At 44.1% G+C, this 21,902-nt stretch overlaps 1 protein-coding gene across 4 annotated transcripts in view; it reads left to right on the top strand.

The window, feature by feature from the left end:
* Positions 1-21,902, top strand: part of LOC106572802 (copine-5) — a 213,880-nt gene that overhangs the window by 124,510 nt on the left and 67,468 nt on the right. For all 4 annotated transcript variants that reach the window (XM_045696442.1, XM_045696441.1, XM_045696440.1 and 1 more), the window contains 4 exons: positions 8,912-8,953; positions 9,380-9,455; positions 14,854-14,907; positions 16,746-16,807. In XM_045696442.1, the coding sequence (XP_045552398.1) occupies positions 8,912-8,953; positions 9,380-9,455; positions 14,854-14,907; positions 16,746-16,807 (234 nt within the window). The remainder of the gene's footprint in view (positions 1-8,911; positions 8,954-9,379; positions 9,456-14,853; positions 14,908-16,745; positions 16,808-21,902) is intronic.

Raw genomic sequence — 21,902 nt, 5'->3', positions numbered from 1 at the left:
CCTTATGCTCCAAACTTTCTATCCATGAGTCTGGGAGATATCTTACTGGCCTCTATACTGTTGGTTCATTAATTGTGCAGACTTAGCCTACAATTATAGGGATCTTGTATTTGATTTTGAAAAGCCTAGTATGAAGGCATTGTTTTTATATTTTCAGAAAATGGAATATGCTGGCACATTACCTTTAGCTACAGAATATCTCACCACCATGTGTTTCCATCTCCTCCTCTCTCTCCTTCATTCCTTTCTCCAGCACGTGGAGAGAGGGGCTGTAAACAGTTTAATTTAATGTTTTTCGTGATGAAAACATGTTACTATCGATGTCACCGAACAGATTTTATTTGTTTTCCCAAATTAAGCACTTGGTAGCAGCAGGAACAGGGTTGGAGAGACCATGGCATGCAGAGTACTGGGTAGCTGCAGGAACAGGTTAGAGAGACCATGGCATGCAGAGTACTGGATAGCAGAAGGAACAGGTTTGGAGAGACCATGGCATGCAGAGTACTGGATAGCAGCAGGAACAGGGTTGGAGAGACCATGGCATGCAGAGTACTGGGTAGCAGCAGGAACAGGGTTAGAGAGCCCATGGCATGCAGAGTACTGGATAGCAGCAGGAACAGGGTTGGAGAGACCATGGCATACAGAGTACTGGATAGCTGCAGGAACAGGTTTGGAGAGACCATGGCATACAGAGTACTGGGTAGCAGCAGGAACAGGGTTGGAGAGACCATGGCATACAGAGTACTGGGTAGCAGCAGGAACAGGGTTGGAGAGACCATGGCATGCAGAGTACTGGATAGCAGCAGGAACAGGGTTGGAGAGACCATGGCATGCAGAGTACTGGGTAGCAGCAGGAACAGGGTTAGAGAGCCCCTGGAATACAGAGTTTGGGCGGAATATCACCTGTTGCACAGCGAGAGGCTGCATGCTCCTCACACAGTGTAAAATACTTTACAATATACATACATTTAAAAAACATTAACATGTAGTGTGTGTGTGTGTGTGTGTGCGCGCTGTGTGCGTGCATCAGTGCATATTCGAGTGCATACAGATGACATGTATTTTTGCCCCTGTTCCTGTCCATTTGATAATGGGCCAGTCTAAATTGAAAAGTCATTTTACATGTTAATAAAGACAAAATTAAATTGAGAATAGTCTGATGGGTGAAAATATGATCACTTGATGAGAGAACAGCTGTGCAGCCTGAGGGAAGGAACAGGGAACAAGCTTTTTTTGAGACTTTCTCAAATCATCGACAGTCTATAGTTCCATCATGCAGCCCATATATGTGTTGATTTCTGAGACATTCTAAGGTTTGTATCATTCACAACTAAAGTTGCCAAATAACTCTAAATCTATCTTATAGGACCTGTTTCAAATGATCACTTTAATGCTCAGCATAGCCACTTCATATGCGCACTTACTCCGGAATGGGAAAAATGTCCTTTCTATTTTATTAAGCTAAGTTCAATTATATTCTTACTAGAAACTCATAGAATATAAAATAATGGCACGGGACTTCAAAACATATCTTGTTAGTTAAATGAAAAAGCCTACAGCCTATGGCAAGAGAGCATAGGCCAATTCATATTCTGTTCTTCTGAAATACATTTTCTTCATATCAGAATGTCTTTTTAGACCTGCCTAAAATAAATAATGGATTTATTTTGATGACGTACATTATATTGATATATTAAACTTTTTAAATGTAGATGTTCCAAAGGCTCCCACCAGTGGCTTGTATGCATGGAGGCCTGGAGGTGATAAATGTGTTTATGGTAATTAACGGTCAGTTACATTGAGACCAGCAGCCTTTTGCATGACAATAACCGGGTGACAAAACGTCATAACCGCCACAGCCTTAGTCATGCCAATAAAGCAATTTGATTTGAATTGAAAGACACAGAGAGATCGACACAGAGAGATCGACACAGAGAAATAGACACTGTAAGAACCGACGCTGGAGATGAGAAGCAGGTACGGGGAGTTGAACATTTAATGTAGCACAGACATGGAACAGGACAGGAACAGCGTCAGAACACGGCTACACAACGACATACGAACATTAATGCAGAGGCGGGGAACAACTTCGGCAACAGACAGATATAGGGGAGGAAATAAACACAGGGGAGTGAGTCCAGGTGAGTGTAATGAATCGCAGAAGCGTGTGACGAGGGGAGCAGGAGTGCGTAATGATGGTGGCAGGAGTGCGTAATGCAGGGCAGCCTGGCGCCCTCGAGCCCCAGGGAGGGAGAGCGGGAGCAGGCGTGACAGACACAGAGAGATGGACATAGAGGCCTTATCCATCTCTGCAACGGAGACTTCGACAGGTAGGACACACACACTATACACACTCACACACACTATAACACACACTCATAATGGGAGAATGGGGGCGGTGGCACAATTTAGATATTGGTGTAATCATTTCAAAATGTGTCAGCCGAAGCGAATTTAGATTTGATTTTTTATTGTTATTTTATCTGTGGCTCAAATGTAAAGTTATTACACCTCTATCTCTCTCTCTAACTGCCTGCTGGAGCTTGGCTTGGCTGCTCATTGATCTGCAGGGCTTGCAATAGCATTTCAGATAAGGCTCTGATTGACTGCTTCTTCCAGAGGCTTGCGTCCCAAATGACACCCTATATAGTGCAGTACTTTAGACCAGAGACCCAATACCTATGGGCCCTGGTCAGGAGTAGTGCACTACATAGGGAAATAAGGTGCAATTTGGGGCACAGGCCATCTCTTTGGGAGGGAGAGAGAGAGTGAGGAGATGTAGTGAAAGGAAGAGAGAGAGAGAGAGAGAGAGAGAGAGAGAGGGCGCGAGATAGTGAGAGAGAGAGGGCGCGAGAGAGAGAGAGAGAGAGGGCGCGAGAGAGAGAGATGGTGAGAGAGAGAGAGAGATGGCGCGTGAGAGATAAAGAGGAAGATTGCAGGTGTTAATCCTGTAGTGCCCAGACTTAAATCTGTATGAAGTGGACACCTGCAGTGTTTGTGTGATGCTAGACAGCCCACACATCAACCCAGGCCCTATCGGAGCCTCTCCCACACCACAGGAGTCCGTAGTCACCCTTCTTCCTAGGGTTTGGGTTTCAACCATAGAAAAGATAATTACTGGAACGGATATTCCCATAAAATTACCCATGAAAGTGCTGTGGTTTGACCCTCTCCCCCCTCCCTCCTTTCTCTCTCTCTCTCCATCTCTGCACTTTCACTACCTCTTCCCACCCTACATAACTCTCTCTCTCTCCCTGCCCCCTCTCTCTCTTCACCTTGAGAGAGAGATCAGAAGGTATCGTCTTTAGATACTGTATTGAGCTGGGGGTATAGATTATACTATGGATTTCCTTTGAGGAAATGTATTCTGATTGGTTTTCTTTTGACAGTTCTGCATTGTTGCTTCGTCTGAATGTAGTAATCAGAATGTCTCATACCCCTGTGTAACAATGTGTAACTGCAATCAGGAATATTGTATTCTGCGCTTTAAAAGCTCATTGTTCTGAACATTCTTGCCAATTAGGTTCAAAGTAGAGCGGTCGTAATGGAAGAAAAATACCCTTAAACCCTATCAGCCGATGCTTTTTCAACACAAAGTAGAGCTCTATGTACATCATTAATTAATGAACATGATAACCTCTGAATTTATGAACGATCTGTTTTGCAATTCACAACAATGTCATTGGCGATCGAAGATAGTTACTCTATCGTTACTAAATATCAGTTTAATTTGCTGTGAAAATCTTTACATGGCTGCGGAGCCAAGCCGACAACGTGGCGGAGTGCATCTCTTATTTGGGGGAAACCCTGGCATAGTGACCATATCTTTAAATGAATGAATCCCAGTATTGAAACTCCCCACTGGGCACACACTGGTTGAATCAACATTGTTTCCATGTCATATCAATGAATAGAAGTGGAATAGACGTTGAATTGACATCTATGCCCAGTCGGTTGTTACATTTTCAGGAAAATCTCCAGTGTACTATGTAAGGAATAGGGTGCATTTTGGGGACAGAGACAGAGGCTCTCTGTTTTATTCCGTTTCATCATTTCAACTGTTGGAACCCTCTGCACCTTGTTCTTTTATTATTTTCATTGGCTGTATGCGATTGTGATTCATGAAATGGGTTTTTCTGATCTTTCTGAACCAGCCATTTCATCCTATCTTCAACAGATGTTCTCAGTCATGTTGTCTCACGTCAGCCACCTATAACCGCGAGTACAATGCCACTCGGGTTTTCCCATCAGGCTTTCATTATGCATATTAATTACAATGGAAATGTTGTGAGTTTTTAAGATCTCAGTTTGTAGTGCCCTAGATATAGATGTATTATGTAGTCACTGTGTTGTAACGTCATTGGGTTGGTTTTCTGTTTCATCATTGACATAGAATGGAAATGAGAGCAAATTGACTTTGACAGGCGCGTCAGTACGGAATCATCAGAGGACCTGGTCTAATGTCAAAATACATCAGTTCCTTCTCGTGTCTGTCAATCAAATGTTTAGGACCGTTCTCTCCCTCGCTCAATGTGTTTAAGGCAGTATACATTACGGCAGGGATAGCAGGGTCGGACTGTAGCAGTGTGTTTCCCCCCTCCTGGTTTGGGTGATGATAGCTGATTGACATGGCCTTAGGGGGGGGGACCAATGTGATCTGTGTCTGAGTGATGTGGAGGAGAGGCTATGTCTGTCTGCCCTCTCTCTCTCAGCCAGGCTTATTTTGAGTTCCCCGCTTCCTCCAACTTATTTTGGGAACTCTAATTATCATGATGTGTACCCCCCTTAGGGGGTTGCTGTCTACCTTTGGCAGGCAGGAGGAGAGAAACAACTCACCCCAGAAAGTTTGGGAAACTCTTTCTGTCTTAACTTTATCTCCTCGGATATAAACTTCCATCTGCACTCACAAATTCAGTTTCTATTAAATGTCAAATCAATAAACTTCACATTCATCAGTGGGTCTTTATGTGCGTAGCTCCACTTCATTTAAACGTCACATTCATGGTGATTACAGAAGGCTGTTTCAGACTTATTCGCTTTATGTTATTATTATTATTTTCAAAGTATGTAATTAGAGTGCGTTCACTCCAAAAAAAGCATTAAATTCTCTTGATAGGATCATTTATTTTTATATTTGTTTCTATCCCCCCCTTAAATGCTCTTTTGAAACATTTTCCATGTCCGTTCACTCAAACATTCATCTCAAGGGTGTTATGTGAACCTCTCTGGCTATGATTGATTTAATGATCAGTATTGCTTAATGCGTACTGAGGTTTAAATGGCCTGTTTCACTGATGTAGAAACCAAACACACAGTCACAGACTTTTAATAGTCCAGCTCTCAGGCATCTTAAAGGGACAATTTGGGATTGATTGGTACAGTGGTTCCTCAATTAAAAGTTTTAAGATTATGCCGCGAGAGTTAGAGTTAATTTGTGGTTTAGTACGGTACCCTGCATCACTGCTTCATTGCTCCAGACCACCACAAGGGGGAGTTAAAGCACTGATTATGCTTTTGGGTCCCAAGGTGCTAATGTGTCTCTAACTGACAATGAATGGGCGACATAAACCAAATAGAAACTGATAATTGTGCACGACTTAAAAATTGAATTTCAATTAACTGAATGATGAGGATGAAGAAGGTGAATGAATTTCAATGAACTGAATAATGATGAGGATGAAGAAGGTGATTGAATTTAGAACAATAGTATAAGAATTGGTCTTCCTCTGTCCACGCGTACCCAGAACAATACACATATTTTTTTGTTACTACTCATCAGTATTACTTACTAAAACTGTTGTTACACTAAGGTTTTTATTGTAAGAGAAACTAAAACGTTCAATTATATTCCATGATATTCTTAAAATATATGTGTTGACTCTTATATATGTGTTTGCTCTTACTTTAGTACTGTATCCTACTCCCGACCGTCAGGTTGTACAGCGCAATTATGGGCTATTAGCAGGACAATAGACTCTTGCCAACACCTCTCTGTATTATTGATACTTTGTGCAAGGCAATTGATCAGCATTAAAAACTTTGTGGATGGGGCCTCGCGAGTTGCGCAGCGGTTTAAGATACTGCAAACTGCTTTGCTACAGATGCTGGTTCGATACCCATGAGGCAAAGCACAATTGGCCCAGCGTCGTCTGGGTTAGGGGAGGGTTTGGCCGGCCGGGATGGGGAGGGTCCGGCCAGGATTGGGAGGGTCCGGCCGAGTTGGGGAGGGTTCGGCCGGGATGGGGAGGATTCGGCCAGGATTGGGAGGGTCCGGCCGAGTTGGGGAGGGTCCGGCCGGGATGGGGAGGGTTCGGCCGGGATGGGGAGGGTCCGGCCGGGATGGGGAGGGTCCGGCCGGGATGGGGAGGGTCCGGCCGGGATGGGGAGGATTCGGCCGGGATGGGGAGGATTCGGCCGGGATGGGGAGGGTCCGACTGGGATGTCCTTGAGAAAACATAAACTCATACTTATTTCCCTCAATAAACATTTTTGACATGCGTTTTTCTGGATTTTTTTGTTGTTATTCTGTCTCTCACTGTTCAAATAAACCTACCATTACAATTATAGACTGATCATTTCTTTGTAAGTGGGCAAACGTACAAAATCAGCAGGGGATCAAATACTTTTTCCCCCCACTGTATATATACATGTAAATAGGCCTAAACATAACAAAATATTGCTATAATCCTACCTTGAAAGAAACGATGTGGTCCCAGAAACACCTCTCTGACATTGGGTCCAGCATATCTCCCAGAAAACACCTCTCTGACATTGGGTCCAGCATATCTCCCAGAAACACATCTCTGACATTGGGTCCAGCATATCTCCCAGAAACACATCTCTGACATGGGGTCCAGCATATCTCCCAGAAACACATCTCTGACATTGGGTCCAGCATATCTCCCAGAAACACCTCTCTGACATTGGGTCCAGCATATCTCCCAGAAACACCTCTCTGACATGGGGTCCAGCATATCTCCCAGAAACACCTCTCTGACATGGGGTCCAGCATATCTCCCAGAAACACCTCTCTGACATGGGGTCCAGCATATCTCCCAGAAACACCTCTCTGACATTGGGTCCAGCATATCTCCCAGAAACACATCTCTGACATTGGTCCAGCATATCTCCCAGAAACACATCTCTGACATTGGTCCAGCATATCTCTTGATGATTTCTTCCTCAAAGAAATCTCGAGCCATGAAACCGAGCCGTGAATTAGTGTGGAACACTGTAAGGTGTAGGCGACAATATTTTATTCACCTTAGCATTATTAGGACTAGTTTACAGTATTGTAGCCTACTGTACCTGCTCATTTTCCAGGCTTTTGTGTTTGGCGTAACATGGGCATCTGATGATAGTATTTGCGAATAGCACTGTCCGTGAACAAAATCTCCAAGTCTACCAGTATTTTTTTGAAATGTCTCCAGTAGATTTGCCGTTCCTCCTGAAAGCCCTAATCTGCTCACTTAAATGAGAGATCCTGGTCATGGTGCTACAGTATATTGCTACAGCATAATCAAAGTGAGAACAATCGGTGATCTGCTGTATACTTATGGCCTATTGTAACCTGAATGTCCCACCAGTACTCCTCACCCCGCCCCAAACTCCACCCTTAACAAAGTTACCATTCAAAAACAAACTGTTTATCTAACAAAAAAAATGATGGGCTATTAGCAGGACAATATATATTGGTCATATTGGTCAAGGCTCCCAAGTGGCGCAGTGGTCTAAGGTACTGCATCTCAGTGCAAGAGGCATCAATACAGTCCCTGTTTCGAATCCAGGCTGTATCACATCTGACCATGATTGGGAGTCCCATAGACCCGGCGCACAATTGGCCCAGCGTCGTCTGAGTTTGGGGAGGGTTTGGCTGGCCGGGATGTCCAAAAAAACAGGCACTGTGGGCTTTTGGTTTCTTTCCCTCTAAAAACAGAAATCAATATTTTGGCCTTTATTCAGATTACAATCGCTCACTTTCAGTTATTTAAAAACAAAATCCTCTCTAAAATATAGTTATTTTTTAAACAAAGCGATTATTATTATTATTAATTCATTTAGAATTATATAAAAATCCCTTAGATATCCTCCAATCCTCTAAATGTGGAGAGTCACAGCATTGAAAAAAAATATTTTTAGATATACTGTAGGCCTACCATAGGCAACATGAGTCTCACTAGTGTTGAGTGATGTGCTGTTAAAAGTGGTGTAGGTCTTATTTATTTATAAAGCATATGAAGGTAGAAGCAATAGCCTACCCGAGTGTGATCAACTATTTCAGCACCGTTTCACACTGCTCTGAGACAAGCATGGGGACTGGTCTTGGTAAATCAATGAGATTTTTATTTTCACTGAATCTCCATTTGGGTATTGGTTAGACTACAATTAGGGTGTGGAAATGTCATGATTATTTTGCTCTTACTGTAGTACTGTAGCCTACTCCCGACCGGTCACGTTGTACAGCGCCATTACGGGCTATTAGCAGGACAATAGATACTTTGTGAAAGAAAGGAAGAACCACTGTACATCCAATTTTTTTGTTTTTAATTACTGATATATTAGACTATTGAAATATAACTTATAAATGCCTCATGAGCTTAGTTCAGCTGTCTTACTCCATCACAACCCAAAACATGTTGTCTCTAGCCCCATCCCTCAGCTGTTTACCAAACAAACAGCCAAATTGTTTGAATCCCAGATTGGCCAATTAAATTCGAGAGACTCCAGTCATTCTAATGACGCTTTCTGACACACACACACACACACTAACCCATACACATTAACACACATACTAACACACTCACTAACACACTCACTAACACACCAACACACACACTAACACACCAACACACACACTAACACACACACTAACACACACCTTCCTCATCTCTGGGTGTGTTTTGTTTTTCAGGGCGATCAAGGCAGAGGTGTACGACTGGGACAGAGATGGCAGGTTAGAAGACTACACACCCACAATAATGTTTCCTTCAGATTCTTTTACAATGATTTATACATGGTACAGTATGATATGTGTTATGTTCCTCGTCATGTTTTACAAGATAAAGCACTTTCTCAACCCTCAACCTAAAAGCCTTCATACATCCCTATCTTGAATTATGCCAACTGCCAACTCAATACACCATGAAGACAACCTCTTAGCATCAGCTTCCCGGAACCTCATTCCTATTCACGCGATGACAGTGGTTAAAACCGTCATTTACAGTGATATACTTGTTTCTTTTCCAACACTGCTACATGTTTCAGCAGCTTCATTCCTGTACTATTGACCCATGTTACACAATACATCCCATTATATTTCCACACCCTCCCAGGAGGGACTGGCTATTTAGTTGTTGTTGTTGTTTACGTTACCTTCCAGCCATGACTTCATCGGTGAATTCACCACCAGCTACCGAGATCTGTCCCGAGGCCAGAGCCAGTTTAATGTGTACGAGGTGAGTGGAGATGGAGGGAGCACTCATCCAATTGTGTTCACACTAAAACGTTATGTCTCCCAAGGGCATACAGATAAAACAGAGATAATAAACAAAATAAAAACTAAAAAACAGACCACAGGTCCTTGTAGGCTGGAAGTAGAAAATAAACACAATCTTACCCAGTCAGGAGATGTACAGTACATTACTACAATATTAGCGCTAGTGTCTAATCAACCTTATTTCTAGTATTAGCATAACTTCCCCCTTGTGCCCGCAGTGTTTGGCTATGGTAATAGCCTACTGGACAGCATAGTGGATGAGAATTAGAAGGAGATGGAAAGATACAGTGCAGGGCTAGAGGGCCAGGCCTTGATTAGACTTCTCTCCCGCGACCCTGCATGGATATTAGGCCTACCCCCTGGCCCCCTGTGTCTGCGTCCCAAACAGCACCATGTTACCAATGTAGTGCACTACTTTTGACCAGAGCCATATTGGCCCAGGTCAAAAGTAGCACCCTATTGTAGCGAATAGGGGTGCCATTTGGGACACAGCCAGGGACTACAGTGAAGTGGATATAAGAACATTATTCCCTGGCCCAGTTTCTGACTGGTCCCGTACGTTAGCTACTCAATTAGTCATGGAACTGGCTTTAGTTAGGGAGAGAGGTAGGGAGAGATGGAGGGAGGTAAGGAGAGATGGAGGTAAGGAGAGATGGAGGGCGGGAGAGAGGTAGGGAGAGATGGAGAGAGGTAAGGAGAGAGGTAGGGAGCGATAGAGAGAGGTAGGGAGAGATGGAGGGAGGGAGAGAGGTATGGAGAGATGGAGGGAGGTAAGGAGAGATGGGGAGAGAGAGAGAGAGAGGGAGAGAGAGAGAGGTAGGGAGAGATAGAGGTAGGGAGCGATGGAGAGAGGTAAGGAGAGATGGAGAGATAGGGAGAGATGTAGGGAGAGAGGGAGAGAAAAATAAAGAACGGAGAGAGAGAGAGAGGTAGGGAGAGATGGAGAAGGGGAGTTAGGGAGAGAGGTAGGGAGAGATGGAGAGAGAAAGAGGGAGAGAGGTTGGGAGAGATGGAGAGAGAGAGAGAGAGAGAGAGAGAGAGAGAGAGAGAGAGAGAGAAAATATGTTAGGAGACCTGTGTTGTATGATATGATACAGTATATTAAGTCTGTAGGGGGAGATGATTAGTGAAGCCTGGGTCTTTACCAGGCCAGGAGGAGAACCATAACACTGTGACAGAGAGGATAGAGAGGCGTGGGGGGGAAAGGGGAAGAGATTGGAAGGCTACCTTTGACTTGATATTCAGCACAGTTCACCAAACACTTGCACTTTGTGTGAATGTTAAATCAAATTTTATTTGTCACTTACTTCGTAAACAACAAGTATCGACTAACAGTGAAAACAAAAAAATAGAAAATAAATAAATGCACAATGAGTAACAATAACTTGGCTGTAGTCGATGTGCAGGGGTATAAGGTAATTGGCTGGAGTCGATGTGCAGGGGTATAAGGTAATTGGCTGGAGTCGATGTGCAGGGGTATAAAGTAATTGACTGTAGTCGATGTGCAGGGGTATAAAGTAATTGACTGTAGTCGATGTGCAGGGGTATAAAGTAATTGGCTGTGGTCGATGTGCAGGGGTATAAAGTAATTGACTGTAGTCGATGTGCAGGGGTATAAGGTAATTGAGGTAGATACACTATGTGCATTCGGCAAGTATTCAGACCCCTTTACTTTTTCCATATTTTGTTAGCCTTATTCTAAAATTGATTCAATTCTTCCCCCCACCCCCATCAATCTACAGACAATACCCCATAATGTCACGTTCTTCATCGTCTGATAAAGCGAAATCACTGTCGGAGAAAGTGGACCAATACGCAGCAGGATGTGTGCTCAACATCATATTTATTAAAGACGTTGACCACGGAAAAACAAGAAATGCAGACAACACGACAGGAGACAGTTTCACAGGCTAAACTACTAGCAGTGCAAAAGACAACTACCCACAAGTGAACAAACAAAACACACACCTACTTATAGGACTCCCAATCAGAGGCAACTAGAAACACCTGCCTCCAATTGAGAGTCCAGCACCCAACCTACACATAGAAAACTAACCTAGAACCTACCCATAGAAATACAAACATAAACCAGTGACCAAAAAAACCCGTAATACATAAATAAACTACCCTCTGCCACGTCCTGACCAAACTACAATAACCAAATATACTCTATACTGGTCAGGACGTGACACATAATGACAAAGCAAAAAAAGTTTTTTCAAAATATATAATTATATATATTTTTTAAACACTGAAATATGACATTTACATAATCAATCAATCAAATGTATTTATAAAGCCCTTCTGTTGATATCTCAAAGTGCTGTACAGAAACCCAGCCTAAAACCCCAAACAGCAAGAAATGCTGATGCAGAAGCACGGTGGCTAGGAAAAACTCCCTAGAAAGGCAGGAACCTAGAGAGGAACCAGGCTCTGAGGGGTGGCCAGTCCTCTTCTGGCTGTGCCGGGTGGAAATTATAACAGAACATGGCCAAGATGTTCAAATGTTCATAGATGACCAGCAGGGTCAGATAATAATAATCACAGTGGTTGTAGAAGGTGCAACAGGTCAGAACCTCAGGAGTAAATATCAGTTGGCTTTTCATAGCTGATCATTGAGAGTATCTTTACCGCTCCTGCTGTCTCTAGAGAGTTGAAAATAGCAGGTCTGGGACAAGGTAGCACATCCGGTGAACAGGTCCACGGTTCCATAGCTGCAGGCAGAACAGTTGAAACTGGAGCAGCAGCACGACCAGCTGGACTGGGAACAGCAAGGAGTCATCAGGCCAGGTAGTCCTGAGGCATGGTCCTTCCCTGAAGAGTGGAGACTGCTATAGCAGCAACGTGGGGACTAACTCCATATTAATGCCCATGATTTTGGAATGAGATGTTCGACGAGCAGGTGTCCATATACCCGCGGTCATGTAGTGTATGTACATATAGGTAGGGGTAAAAGGACTAGGAAGCAAGATAAGTTACTAACAGTAACAGCAGTGTACGTGATGAGTCAAAAGAGTTCGTGCAAAAAGGGTAAATGCAGATAGTCCGGGTAGCTATTTGGTTAACTATTTAGCAGTCCTATGGCTTGTGGCTAGACTTGGTGTATCAGAACCGCTTGTCATGCGGTAGCAAAGAGAACAGTCTATAACTTGGGTGTCTGAATTCTTTGCGAATTTGTAGGGCCTTCCTCTGACACCACCTGGTATAGAGGTCCTAGATGGCAGGGAGCTCGGCCCCACTGATATACTGGACCATACTCACTACTCCTTGTAGCGCCTTGCGGTCAGATGCCAAGCAGTTGCCATACCAAGCAGTGATGCAGCCAATCAAGATGCTCTTAATGGTGCCGCTGTTGAACTTTTTGAGGATCTGAGGGCCCATGCCAAATCTTTTCAGCCTCCTGAGGGGGAAGAGGCGTTGTCGTGCCTTCTTCACGACTGTGTTGGTGTGTGTGGACCTTGTTTATCCCTTAGTGATGTGGAACTTGAAGCTCTCGACCTGCTCCACTACAGCCCCGTCGATGTAGATGGGGGAGTGCTCGGCCATCCGTTCCCTTTGTGCACGATCAGCTCCTTTGTATTGCTTATGTTGAGGGAGAGGTTGTTGTCCTGCCACACTGCCAGGTCACTGACCTCCTCCCTATAGGCTGTCTCAGCGTCGTCGGTGATCAGGCCTACCACCGTTGTGTCGTCAGCAAATTTAATGATGGTGTTGAAATCGTGCCTAGCCACGCATTCGTGGGTGAACAGGGAGGACAGAAGGGGACTAAGTACGCACCCATGAGGGGCTCCTGTGTTGAGGGTTAGTGTGGTGGATGTGTTGTTGCCTACCCTCACCACCTGGGGGCGGCCTGTCAGGAAGTCCAGGATACAGTTGCAGAGGGATGTGTTCAGTCCCAGGGTCCTGAGCTTAGTGATGAGCATGGAGGGCACTATGGTGTTGAACGCTGAGCTGTAGTCAATGAACAGCATTCTCACGTAGGTGTTCCTTTTGTCCAGCTGGGAGAGGGCAGTGTGGAGTGCAATAGAGATGACATCATCGGTGGATCTGTTGGGGCGGTATGCAAATTGTAGTGGGTCCAGAGTGTCTGGGATGATGGTGTTGATGTGAGCCATGACCAGCCTTTCAAAGCATTTCATGGTCATTTATACAGGTTACCTTAGCATTCTTGGGCACAGGAACTATGGTGTTCTGCTTGAAACATGTAGGTATTACAGATTGGGTCAGGGAAAGGTTGAAAATGTCAGTGAAGACACTTGCCAGCTGGTCACGCACATGAGTACAAGTCCTGGTAATCCTTCTGGCCCAGCGGGCTCGTGAATTTTGACCTGTTTAAAGGTCTTACTCACATCAGCTGCGGAGAGCGGGATCACACAGTCTTCCAGAACAGCTGGTGCTCTCATGCATGGTTCAGTGTTGCTTGCCTCGAAGCGAACATAGACGGCATATAGCTCATCTGGTAGGCTGGCGTCACTCGGCTGTTTGCAGCTGGGTTTCCCTTTGTAATCCGTGATAGTTTGCAAGCCCTGCAACATCTGACAAGCATCAGAGCCGGTGTAGTAGGATTCAATCTTAGTCCTGTATTGATGCTTTGCCTGTTTGATGGCTAATCAGAGGTCTTAGAGGGATTTCTTATAAGTGTCCGAATTAGCTCTAGCCTTTAGCTCAGTGTGGATGTTGTCTGTGTGTATGTGTGTGTTTGTTTGTGTACGTTTGTGCGCGTGTGTGTGCGTGTGTGTGTGTATTCTCTAGAATGAGCTCTAGGATTAGATGTGTTTCATTACGACCTTGATCATTTTACTACCAGCTCCTGCATTCATACACGCCTTCCTGTGGCCTCTAGCCCTGAATACGCTCCTCCTAAACCTCATTAGTAGTCAGTCAGGTCCTCTTCTCGCTGTGTGTGTGTGTGTGTGTGTGTGTGTGTGTGTGTGTGTGTGTGTGTGTGTGTGTGTGTGTGTGTGTGTGTGTGTGTGTGTGTGTGTGTTTGTGTGCGTGCGCAAGCCTTTGTGTGTGTGTGTGTGTGTGTGTGTGTGTGTGTGCGTGCGTGCGTGCGTGCGTGTGCGTGCGTGCGCAAGCCTTTGTGTGCTAAAACGTGTATATTGGCATGTGCTGTTCAGAGATACAAACCACGGTGGATGTATTCCATAGTTATTAGGCGTGGTTACACATGCACGTAAATACACCCAGGGTAGACCCCAATGGAAAGACTGGAATAATCTATATTGGACATATACTGTACCACACCACTTCAGGCCTTATTGCTTAACTAGCCCATGGGAATGGATACATTTGACGCAATTTTTATTTTGACTCATCTATGATATCAAGCTCGTATTGTGATTGTTGAATCCTAGGTGGTGAATGCCAAGAAGAAGATCAAGAAGAAGAGATACATCAATTCTGGGACGGTGAGTCTGTCAAAAAAAACTCCAGGTTAAAATATAGAACATCGCCTCCTTCCTGGCGCAACCGTATATTTCTTCCCCGTCTGTTTGTTGTTGTGTTCATAAATGAGTTTGTGGTTAGTGGATTGCAATAAAAAAAAGAGTGGTTGTCTCTTCTGAATCCATTCCTGGATACTTAACAACATACTGTACTTTAGATACTTTTTGTTTTGTTATAGTTTAGAGTCTAGAGACAATTAACAAATACCACTAGAGAGGAAAGAAGTTTAACGACCTCAAACAAAGTGAAACGGTCAGAGTACTCTGTCCTCTGTTGTCCTATCAGTCAGTTATCAGTCTGTTGTCCTATCAATCAGTTATCATTCTGTTATCCTGTCAGTCAGTTATCCGTCTGTTATCCTATCAGTCAGTTATCAGTCTGTTGTCCTATCAGTCTGTTATCAGTCTGTTGTCCTATCAGTCTGTTATCAGTCTGTTGTCCTATCAGTCAGTTATCAGTCAGTTATCAGTCAGTTATCAGTCAGTTATCAGTCTGTTGTCCTATCAGTCAGTTATCAGTCTGTTGTCCTATCAGTCAGTTATCAGTCTGTTGTCACATCAGTCAGTTATCAGTCTGTTGTCCTATCAGTCAGTTATCAGTCTGTTGTCCTATCAGTCTGTTATCAGTCTGTTGTCCTATCAGTCTGTTGTCCTATCAGTCTGTTGTCCTATCAGTCTGTTATCAGTCTGTTGTCCTATCAGTCAGTTATCAGTCGGTTGTCCTATCAGGCAGTTATCAGTCAGTTATCAGTCTGTTGTCCTATCAGTCAGTTATCAGTCTGTTGTCCTATCAGTCTGTTATCAGTCTGTTGTCCTATCAGTCTGTTGTCCTATCAGTCTGTTATCAGTCTGTTGTCCTATCAGTCTGTTATCAGTCTGTTGTCCTATCAGTCAGTTATCAGTCGGTTGTCCTATCAGGCAGTTATCAGTCAGTTATCAGTCAGTTATCAGTCAGTTATCAGTCAGTTATCAATCAGTTATCAGTCTGTTGTCCTATCAGTCTGTTATCAGTCTGTTGTCCTATCAGTCAGTTATCAGTCTGTTGTCCTATCTGTCTGTTATCAGTCGGTTGTATCAGTCAGTTATCAGTCAATTATCAGTCAGTTATCAATCAGTTATCCGTCTGTTGTCCTACCAGTGACTGAGTGGCTGCCATGCCGAGTCAGTGACTGATGTTTAGGAGGAAGTCAGTGCATTGTTATTATTGCCTGGGCCCAAACACACACACACACACACACACACACACACACACACACACACACACACACACACACACACACACACTTTGGCATGCTGAGCTTCAATACGATGACGGTGACTAGATAATTAAAATCAGAGAGGGAGACATCCATCATGTCGCTCTCATCACACCTCAGTGAGATGGATCTGTGTGTGTGTGTGTGTGTGTGTGTGTGTGTGTGTGTGTGTGTGTGTGTGTGTGTGTGTGTGTGTGTGTGTGTGTGTGTGTGTGTGTGTGTGTGTGTGTGTGTGCGTGCGTGCGTGTGATTGAGATGGATCAATGTTCTAATACTAATATGCCGCTCTGATGTCAAACAAACTCATTCTACCGAGATGAATCACTCTTGGGAAGCGGGTTTGTTAACCCGGGGGGGCCTGAAAGCAGGGGGCTAACGGTTAATGTGTTTAAATTGGTAATTGGTAAATTGTGATTGTTTTGTTTACTGATGTGGTGAGTAATTATGATTCAATTGGAGAATACATTGCATTTGTGACTTTGTGTTGATTACCTAAGTGGTGAATATAACTGTTTGGTAACTGCTTTGAATATTCTCTCTACCCAGGTGACCATGCTGTCGTTCGCGGTGGAGTCAGAACACACATTCCTCGACTACATTAAAGGAGGGTGAGCTGGTTCAGAAGTTTACATTACAGTATTTCAATATACAGAAACAATAACAACTTTTAAAACTAGCCTCTAAAGTCTCTATTGTGATGTTGATGTTGCATCTGAAAAAGGGTACCCTGCAGCTGAGGAGCTGAGGTCAAGACAACGTCCACTCTAGCCTACTCTGAGAGTTGATCAATCCTGCTATTACAGTCTACCTGAGGCTATTACCAACAGTCTACCTGCTGTTATTACCACCAGTCTACCTGCTATTACAGTCTACCTAAGGCTATTACCACCAGTCTACCTGCTGTTATTACCACCAGTCTACCTGCTATTACAGTCTACCTGTTATTATTACCACCAGTCTACCTGCTGTTATTACCACCATTCTACCTGCTATTACAGTCTACCTGTTATTATTACCACCAGTCTACCTGCTGTTATTACCACCAGTCTACCTGCTATTATTACCACCAGTCTACCTGCTATTATTACCACCAGTCTACCTGTTATTATTACCACCAGTCTACCTGCTGTTATTACCACCAGTCTACCTGCTATTACAGTCTACCTGTTATTATTACCACCAGTCTACCTGCTGTTATTACCACCAGTCTACCTGCTATTATTACCACCAGTCTACCTGTTATTATTACCACCAGTCTACCTGCTGTTATTACCACCAGTCTACCTGCTATTACAGTCTACCTGTTATTATTACCACCAGTCTACCTGCTGTTATTACCACCAGTCTACCTGCTATTATTACCACCAGTCTACCTGCTGTTATTACCACCATTCTACCTGCTATTACAGTCTACCTGTTATTATTACCACCAGTCTACCTGCTGTTATTACCACCAGTCTACCTGCTATTATTACCACCAGTCTACCTGCTATTATTACCACCAGTCTACCTGTTATTATTACCACCAGTCTACCTGCTGTTATTACCACCAGTCTACCTGCTATTATTACCACCAGTCTACCTGCTATTATTACCACCAGTCTACCTGTTATTATTACCACCAGTCTACCTGCTGTTATTACCACCAGTCTACCTGCTATTACAGTCTACCTGTTATTATTACCACCAGTCTACCTGCTGTTACTACCACCAGTCTACCTGCTATTATTACCACCAGTCTACCTGCTATTACAGTCTACCTGTTATTATTACCACCAGTCTACCTGCTGTTACTACCACCAGTCTATCTGCTATTATTACCACCAGTCTACCTGCTGTTATTACCACCAGTCTACCTGCTATTATTACCACCAGTCTACCTGCTGTTATTACCACCAGTCTACCTGCTATTACAGTCTACCTGCTATTATTACCACCATTCTACCTGCTATTACAGTCTACCTGTTATTATTACCACCAGTCTACCTGCTGTTATTACCACCAGTCTACCTGCTATTATTACCACCAGTCTACCTGCTATTATTACCACCAGTCTACCTGTTATTATTACCACCAGTCTACCTGCTGTTATTACCACCAGTCTACCTGCTATTATTACCACCAGTCTACCTGCTATTATTACCACCAGTCTACCTGTTATTATTACCACCAGTCTACCTGCTGTTATTACCACCAGTCTACCTGCTATTACAGTCTACCTGTTATTATTACCACCAGTCTACCTGCTGTTACTACCACCAGTCTACCTGCTATTATTACCACCAGTCTACCTGCTATTACAGTCTACCTGTTATTATTACCACCAGTCTACCTGCTGTTACTACCACCAGTCTATCTGCTATTATTACCACCAGTCTACCTGCTGTTATTACCACCAGTCTACCTGCTATTATTACCACCAGTCTACCTGCTGTTATTACCACCAGTCTACCTGCTATTACAGTCTACCTGCTATTATTACCACCAGTCTACCTGCTGTTAGTCTACCTGCTGTTATTACCACCAGTCTACCTGCTGTTATTACCACCAGTCTACCTGCTATTACAGTCTACCTGCTATTATTACCACCAGTCTACCTGCTGTTATTATCACCACTCTACCTGCTGTTATTACCACCAGTCTACCTGCTATTACAGTCTACCTGCTGTTACTACCACCAGTTTACCTGTATTACAGTCTACCTGCTGTTATTGCTCTGCATAATAGCCCTGTAGCTGTCCTGAATTTAGCCCAGTAGCTTTCCTGGTTTCAGCCATGTAGCTCTCTTGGTTTCAGCCATGTAACTGTCCTGGTTTTAGCCATGTAACTGTCCTGGTTTTAGCCCTGTAACTGTCCTGGTTTCAGCTCTTTAGCTGTCCTGGTTTCAACCCTGTAGCTGTCCTGGTTTCATCCCTGTAGTTGGTCTGGTTTTAGCCCTGAAACAGTCATGGTTTCAGCCCTGTTACTGTCCTGGTTTCAAATCTGTAACTTTCCTGGTTTCAGCCCTGTTACTGTCCTGGTTTCAAATCTGTAACTTTCCTGGTTTCAGCGCTGTATCTGTCCTGATTTCAGCCCTATATCTGTCCTGGTTTCAGCCCTGTAGCTGTCCTGGTTTCAGCCCTATATCTGTCCTGGTTTCAGCCCTATATCTGTCCTGGTTTCAGCCCTGTAGCTGTCCTGGTTTCAGCCCTATAGCTGTCCTGGTTTCATCCCTGTAGCTGGTCTGGTTTTTGCCCTGAAACAGTCCTGGTTTCAGCCCTGTAACTGTCCTGATTTCAGCCCTGTAACTGTCCTGGTTTTAGCCCTATATCTGTCCTGGTTTCAGCCATGTAGCTGTCCTGGTTTCAGCCCTGTAGCTGTCCTGGTTTCAGCCATGTAACTGTCCTGGTTTTAGCCCTGTAACTGTCCTGGTTTCAGCTCTGTAACTGTCCTGATAAAAGCCCTGTAGCTGTCCTGGTTTTAGCCATGTAACTGTCCTGGTTTAGCCCTGTAACTGTCCTGGTTTTAGCTCTGTAACTGTCCTGGTTTTAGCTCTGTAACTGTCCTGGTAAAAGCCCTGTAGCTATCCTGATTTTAGCCATGTAACTGTCCTGGTTTTAGCCCTGTAGCTGTCCTGGGTTCAACCCAGTAGCTGTTCTGGTTTCAACCCAGTAGCTGTCCTGGTATCAGCCCTGTAGCTGTCCTGATTTTAGTCCAGTAGCTGTCCTGGTTTCAACCCAGTAGCTGTCCTGGTATCAGCCCTGTAGCTGTCCTGGTATCAGCACAGTAGCTGTCCTGATTTTAGTCCTGTAGCTGTCCTGGTTTCAACCCTGTAGCTGTCCTGGTTTCAACCCAGTAGCTGTCCTGGTTTCAGCCCTGTAGCTGTCCTGGTTTCAGCCCTGTAGCTGTCCTGGTTTCAGCCCTGTAGCTGTCCTGATTTTAGTCCTGTAGCTGTCCTGGTTTCAACCCAGTAGCTGTCCTGGTTTCAACCCAGTAGCTGTCCTGGTTTCAGCCCTGTAGCTGTCCTGGTTTCAGCCCTGTAGCTGTCCTGGTTTCAGCCCTGTAGCTGTCCTGGTTCAGCCCTGTAGCTCTCCTGGTTTCAGCCCTGTAACTGTCTTGGTTTCATCCCTGTAGGTCTGGTTTTAGCCCTGAAACGGTCCATGTTTCAGCCCTGTAATTGTCCTGGTTTCAGCCCTGTAACTGTCCTGGTTTCAAATCTGTAACTGTCCTGGTTTCAAATCTGTAACTGTCCTGGTTTCAAATCTGTAACTGTCCTGGTTTCAGCCCTGTAGCTATCGTCGTTTCAGCCCTATAGTTGTCCCGGGTTCAGCCCTGTAGCTGTCCCTGTGCTTCAGTGTCAGTTTGCTGTGTCTGTTCGACCGTGTCCTAGATCTGTCAATGCCTCTCATGGCCTCTCTCTGTCCCACTCACCCACCCACCCATCCACCCACCCACACAGACAGGAAGGCGGGTTATTTTGCACCACTGAATCCCAACTCAACCCTTACACCCTACCCTCTAGAGACTTGTGAAGAGCTGAGAGGATTAGGCAGGTGTCCCATTGGTTACACCTGTACAATCTCATATGTATGGAATCACCCCAGCACTATGGGGGGAAAGCTGCAAGAGGTTCCATTGCAGCGACATGACATACCACTTCAGACTCCTAACCTAGCAGTTTCATGGAAACTAGGAATTGACATGGCCATGGAATCTAGATGTACACAGGTGCCTAGGGGTTATGGGGTTAGGGGTCGATTTGTGATTCAGGCCATCTCTGCTGACCACCGTCTTCTAAGCCTCTGCTATCACTCAGTGTCCTGTGTTCAGTGTCCTGTGTTCAGTATCCTGTGTTCAGTATCCTGTGTTCAGTGTCCTCTCCTTACTTGAATGAGTGAGTGTCCCTAGGAAAGGACATCCCACCATGCCACACTGCGAGATATTGATGGCACTATGCTTTCTTTGGATTCCTTTCTCTCCTGTGTGTTTAGCCTCGCACAATCACTCACATACTAATAGGCAAACGAAAGCCCATTGACTTTGGTCAATGTGGTATGATTAATGGGTTCTTTGGGGATAAGAGGTGATTTCTCTTTTCCGGGGACACAGAGCAATTGTGATAGATCTCAGAGTTGAATAGGGTTTTCATTAATGTTGAAGTGATATGTGGAATATAATAGGTCATGAAGGGAAAAAAGATGTATCATATTTTCATTACCCTTTTATTGAATGTTTCTTTTAAAATTAAATCTTGAATGAGACGGCCTGTAGGAATGGGTCCTTTAAGACTTCTTCTGTTGTATTTAAGTCCCTTGTTCATGTTTAATAGATTGAGCCAAATATAGCCTGTATAAAGCGAGAGACATTTGATATTGCACTCTTTCCATGGATAATATTTTTAATTTTGTTCTAGTTTGAAAATGTCAGCGGAAGGGAGTATTTTGTCAAACTATGTTGAATGAGCTAGGTTTGGGCGGTGACCAGATTTTCATATCATCATACTGTCCTTCTCATCCCGGGATTTACGGTATTACCGGCATAGCACCAAAGGGGGCGCTAAAAACACAAGAAAAGCCCATTGGGCCTCTATTACCAGAATGCTAACAACATTTTCACAAGCTAATAGCGAAATCAAATAGATGCTGTTAGCTAATGCTAACAAGCTAAAACGAACATAATTAATTTCAAAGACAGGCAAATCCAGCTCATAAAGTTATACAAGAA

This window comes from Salmo salar, chromosome ssa15, assembly GCF_905237065.1.
Source record: "Salmo salar chromosome ssa15, Ssal_v3.1, whole genome shotgun sequence".
Lineage (NCBI taxonomy): Eukaryota > Metazoa > Chordata > Actinopteri > Salmoniformes > Salmonidae > Salmo > Salmo salar.
The sequence above is the reverse complement of the archived record's forward strand: the minus strand, read 5'-3'. Positions and strand labels throughout refer to the sequence as shown.